The sequence below is a fragment of the Hakea prostrata genome, chromosome 2 (assembly GCF_041222555.1).
Source record: "Hakea prostrata isolate BN-2017 chromosome 2, UWA_Hpros_2, whole genome shotgun sequence".
Taxonomy (NCBI): domain Eukaryota; kingdom Viridiplantae; phylum Streptophyta; class Magnoliopsida; order Proteales; family Proteaceae; genus Hakea; species Hakea prostrata.
The window spans coordinates 8,789,881-8,795,880 of NC_142601.1; the positions used below are offsets into that span (position 1 = coordinate 8,789,881).

At 39.9% G+C, this 6,000-nt stretch overlaps 1 protein-coding gene across 1 annotated transcript in view; it reads left to right on the top strand.

Annotated features, from left to right (window-relative positions):
• VHA-A1 (vacuolar proton ATPase A1) overlaps window positions 1-5,704 on the top strand; it is a 70,286-nt gene extending 64,582 nt beyond the window's left edge. Inside the window, exons 16-18 of the mRNA XM_089144172.1 lie at window positions 3,917-4,110; window positions 4,198-4,257; window positions 4,746-5,704. Coding sequence (XP_089000298.1) covers window positions 3,917-4,110; window positions 4,198-4,257; window positions 4,746-4,950 — 459 coding nt within the window. The 3' untranslated portion in view covers window positions 4,951-5,704. The remainder of the gene's footprint in view (window positions 1-3,916; window positions 4,111-4,197; window positions 4,258-4,745) is intronic.
• The last annotated feature ends 296 nt before the right edge of the window (window positions 5,705-6,000 follow it).

Below are 6,000 nucleotides of genomic sequence, written 5' to 3' on the forward strand. Positions count from 1 at the left end.
GTAGAGAAGAGAATAGCAGAAACAAAGGAGAAAGGAGAGGAGGAAGAAGCTGTTAATGGCAGAAACACAGCCAGAAAGAGAGCAGAGGCGGAAGAAGAAAGAAGGGGAAAAAAATCGATAAAGAGACAGGCAGAAGAAAAAAGAAGAAAGAGAGAAGCAGAAAAAAATAGAGTTGTTTCTTGGTGTTGTAGAACACAAGAGGAAGAAGAAACAAAGGAGAGGAGAGGGAGACAATGCTGGCTATGGCGGAAACAGAAAGAAATAGAAAGCCGAGGCAGAAGAAAGAAGAGAAAAGGAAAAAAATCGTGGAAGAAAGAGACAAAAGAAAGAAAGAAGGAAAAATAAAGAAAAAAAAATACCTTGGTTTTTCGATTCTAAATTAACTTGGCTCTGATGCCATGTGGAAATAATTGAATCCTTAGGTAATCAATGTGACCCCTAAGCTTCCTATTTATAATAATGTGAAATATACAAAGTTACATAATTACCCTCTCTAACCAACTAAATAATACTAACTTGAACCACAACTGATAATTAAACCAACCCACAAATAAACCGAACCAACCAACATTCTTGAATTGATTCGAAGGCATATCATGCTTCTTCTCGCCCTCCTGATCTCTGCCACTCTTAGATCCAATCCAATCTGATTGCTCAAAGATTGCAATGACAATTAATTTATTTCTTCTTCGAAACGTGTCTTAGTCAATCTGCAAAAACAGCCATTTTCTTCACCTTCTCATCCATCTCACTTTTCTTAGTCTGTGCTACAAAACTAGCTCATTGCGCTCTAGTAACCGCCAGCCATGCTTGTAACTTGCCACAAGGAGGCTTTACTTGAAGCAGACATCCCAGGCTCCATTCTCTGGTATGAAAGATTTACTCCTGCCCAAAAACGCACTGTTGATTCAAACTTCAAAGCCAAATGATGGAAGTTTTCTATGTTGTTTAGAAAGTCAACCAGAAAGTCAAATAATAATTATTACAGCACAGAATGGTGAATTTAATTATTCAATAATTCAATTTATAGTCCTGATCAAGTTGGTTATCCAGCCCTCCTACGTCTAGTAGTGCGATAATCCTTATATTGTTGCTTTCTTTGGAATCAGCTGGAAAGCCATCTGCAAGCCCAAACCAGAAGGTGGCCTTGGCATCCAAAGGATCAGAGACTATAATGTCATGGGCCTTCTCAAGCTCATCTAGAAAATATTCACAAGGGACAATTCCATTTGGGTTAAATGTGTCTACTCCTACCTTCTCAGGCGTGAGTCTTTTTGGTCAACCCCTGTCCCCCCCCCCCCCAACCCTTCCTAGATGTAGAGAAACCTCCTCGACCTCTGGCCCTTTACTATCTCGGCCATTTTCCTCAGCATCACAAACGGGTCTTCCATCTCCTTCTGGCTTGATTCTGGCACCTTGCGGGAATTCTCTCTCAAGTGGTTGGGGCCCAAGGCCTCTACTCCTCTGGCATCCCCAAAGATGCCCTCCTCTCCCTCTTCATATCCAGTGGATCTTCCCCCCCCCCCCTTTTTCTTACCTCCTCGTATCACTAGCCTCAAACCCATTTGGTCCTTCCTCTCCTTACCTTGCTCCGCCATAACTATGAGAAGTTCTTCAGGCTTTCCATCTAGAAATGGTCTCTTTTCCACCTCATCGGCTGAGAACCACATTTGCATGCGCTTCCACCTTGTCCCTTGGTCCTACATTGTTTGGTTTAAAGGCCACATCCCTAGGCAAGCCTTCACCACTTCGAGATCCCTCTCTAACTATCCCCCCACCCACTCCCTTCTTCTTCATCATGATATTCCTATCTCTTTCTGAGTTCATTCTTTGTGGTTTTGGTTCCGAGGACCCCTCCAATCTCTTTTTTGCCTGCCCTATTTGACACCTTGGTCTAGCCTCCATCTAGCACTGTTGTAGACGCCCGGACCTTTGGATTTCAAAATTTCCTGGATCATCTCTACGTTTCAGGGTTCCTCGGTCAGAGACAGTAGGAAAGCTGGTTTTTAGTGCTTGTATTTCTCACATTTGGCTTGAGCTGCACAGATATCTACCAATTCTAGACCCCTGGACCTAATTTGGAAGGCCATCTGTAAAGATGTCTGCTCTAAGCTCTTTTTGATCGCCTCACAGACCCCTTCTTGACACCCCAAGGAACAGGGATACTGTTGTTACCAGAGATTTAGTTACGTCCTTGCTCTCTCAAAGCTGAGATCTCCCCCCCCCCCCCCCCAACCCCCTTTTTTTGTTCCCCCTTTATACATTCTCCCCTTCCCCTTTCTCCTCTTTGGGTAAATATATTAGTTATTCATCCAGAAAGAAAGAATGATAAAATGACAACCAAATAGAGACAGCATAGAACCCTAGAATCAGAACCACTACCGAGGAAAGGAAGAATGTATTCAATAGCAGAGGAAAAAAGAAAAAGAGGAAACAAGGGTTCTTAGGAAGGGCAAGAAAGCTACAAAAAGGAAAATGAACCTTGCCAGATTTAGATATACACAAGAAAATCAGGTCTTCATCTCATCACTGAAGCTGGAGGACAAGATTGTGAAAATTTCAGAATGAGGGTTTCTTAAAACTTTTTCTGAAATCATGAAGAAATTGAGCAGCTCGACCTTGATTTAACAGGTCCAAAGAAGACACCAATGCAGGAAGGAACTTCAGAAAGAACATGCAATCAGATTAATTAACTACTGGCAAACAAAAGTTACAGATTAAGCAATGAAGGCTACTTCATAGGCTTCATGGGCAAATCCTTGAAGAGATCCCAGAATGAACAATTGTGTCGTTGATTTCTTCTTCTTGCAGCTATGTCAGGGTGGTGGGTAGGCATAGGACAGGGTTAGGGGGTGGTGGTGTTGGTGGGGGCAAGGGAAGTTGGAAGCAAGTGGTGGTGGGAGGTTGTGTTTTGGAAAAAGAAAGGAGTGGGTGAAGAGGGTATTCGTTCACCCACTTCAATGAGTTTGGGAGGGCATTTTGGGTTTCAAATCCTTAATGGAGGTTATTTTGGGTTTGAGAAAATGTGGACGGACTTCCAAGCACTTGATGTCCAAAACTTGTAGTAGGGGTGTCCTCGTCTGGCTTTCGAACTAAGAGGGGAGGTACTTGTCATTTACCTTTATTAAAAGCATTTCCTTGTACCTTTGACAGTGATTCATTTAAGGTTTTTATTTTTCATTTATCAACACTGAAAGCTTTAACTACTTATTTAGTTTCTATTGCCAATATCATACATGAATTGGACAAATATTCGATGCATATTTCATTTGTTGAAGTTTTTAATGTTGGTTTAACCATAGTGAGATGTATTTATTTTGTGTACCAAATTGTGATAAACTGCATGTTGCCTGATGTATTTATTTTCTATACCAGATTGAGGCAGGTTTTGAACCAGGGCCTTGTGGATGAAAAAAACTGTAGGCTTTATCAAAATATGCATCTGCATGATCACTCTAAATTGTTTGTTGCGTGAAATGTCAGGAAACCATATTCTCTTAGAAATTTGAAATGCAATACCTATATATCATTCTGGATTGGTTAAAAATTGTTCCTTCTATGCTCATGTCTATTCTTTGTCAGTTAAACTATGAGAAGATCAATAAGATTTCTCAATCCATCTTCTTATGACTACTACTTTATGAGTTGCTTTCATCTGGGATCAAACACTTTTTTAGGGATTCATGAGAGCAGTAATATGTCTGATTAGATACCTTGTTGTGACCAATCTAATGTTCTTTTTATTCTAAACCTATATCATTCTCAGATTCTAAAGTAACCCCTGGAATAGATGTCTTCATGCTATAAAGAAGTATATTCTGTAAATTTACAATACTAGCAAACTAGTCTAGTTTGCCTGAATGACCTTAACAATTACAAATTTTGTTTCTGATTTTATATGTGTGGATGTTTCTAGAGATTTCAAGGACGTACATACGGGCTTCTCGGCACATCTGAGATGGATCTGGATTCAGAACCTGGATCTGCACGGCAACGTCATGAAGAATTCAATTTTAGTGAGGTTCTCGTCCATCAAATGATTCATTCTATTGAGTTTGTTCTAGGTGCAGTTTCAAATACTGCTTCTTACCTTCGGCTTTGGGCTCTTAGGTAAATCAAAATCTTGCTCCTTGTTTCTCTTTCTTATTTCTGATTGGGAAGTTGTTTGTTTGATGTACCCTTCTCTGCCTCTAACAGCTTAGCCCACTCGGAGTTATCTACTGTTTTCTATGAGAAAGTCCTCCTCCTGGCATGGGGGTGAGTTCTAGCTCTATTCTTTTGTACTCTTTAATCATATTACTTTTTGCAATTTTTAATTTTGGTGCATGGAAAATGTACTGCGTATATGGCCAATTTGCATGGCCATCTTTAATCATAAACTGAAATACCAGAAACGATATTTTTCAGTAGGTTCTGGGAAGATTTTTGAAGTGTTTTGCTGTGAATGGTGTTTAAATGAATGCCATTCCACTCGGTGTGGGAAGCATATTATGCCAATCCCATTTAAAACTTGATCTACATATGAATTATCCCAGCAAATATTTGACTGCATCCTTAAGGTTTCCGATGTGCAATCAGTATATTATAATGAATAAATCGTAAGCACATCAATCTTGAAATTTCCTGGCTTCCATTCATATGTACGTGCATGCGATTAGTGCCTGCAAACGTTGGTCGAGCGTTGATTTGCATATTTGTAAAGTGCTGTAATTTGATACTGATAGAAATGCTGATTATGGTGGCAGGTTTGACAACATACTCATCAGATTGGCAGGGCTTGCAGTTTTTGTGTTTGCCACTGCCTTCATATTACTCATGATGGAAACTCTCAGTGCTTTCCTCCATGCTTTGCGTCTTCATTGGGTGGAATTCATGAATAAGTTTTACTTTGCCGATGGCTACAAGTTCAGACCCTTTTCATTTGCATCCTTGCCAGAGGAGGACGATTGATCTTCCGTAATTTCCTCAAGTAATGTTGTTTCTCACTAACTTGAGAAGGAAGTGCAGTGATGAAACTGAGATCAAACAATATCGGTGAACAGGTTTTGCGGAGTCAATATAGGAAAGAATCTGATGCAGACTGCAAAGGATGACACTGTTTTGCTGTGTGATTCGCAGCGCCACCTAGTGTATATCTACCTATACACAATTGTTTGGGAAGTTTTGGGTATAGCAAAAAAAATATCAGTCTACAATAGGAAATCAGTAATTCGTAATTGAGCTTCTGTAAATTGACTTTTATCTTTATTTTATACTCCCCAATACCCCATCTTTGATTCCCAAATTGAAAGAGGCATTAGATTTCATTTTTGTAAAGAGGAGCTTGGAATGCTTTATACACCAACATTTCCAGTGTGTCGCTTTCCTGAGGCCTGAGGGGCTGATTTTTGAAAATTTTCAGAGTAGGTGGTGTGCATGTTGCAGAAACTTGGCCCTCGGAGTTCCTGAGTCTTTTCTTCTTTCCTGCTTAGAAGTAAGCTTTTGTACCATCAAAATTTTTACCTGTTTAAACTGTCTTTTGTAAAATAAAGCCCGTGATGAGCTGATTACTTAAGTTCCTCTCTCATAGTTTCTATGATTGTTTACTAATGTTATCTTTTATTCAATATTTTGATGAACGCCGCTATAAAGGAAGGCTTGCATTCTTGTAGCCTCTGCTCTCATTTCTTTAAGAAGGACGTGTTCTTGTTGGGTTTTATTAATTATAATATGCCCAAGGGTAAATTTGAAAATTCACTTTTGGGCGGTTACAAAATTTAGGGTTATATATTTTGGTAACAACCGCGTAAATAAGTGAGTGTGATTGCATTACGTGAGATTTCCAGAAATGCGGCTCCCTCTCTCTCTCCCTCTCTCTAAGAAAACGCAAGAAGAGGCAGTTTCTTCGTGAATCTTCTCCTTAGTCTTGGTCTCCCCTTTCTTCCATCCACACGGCATTTGGGTTGTAGAATGCATTCCCTTTTATTGTGTGTGGAATTTTACTGGTGACGATTTCGTGGA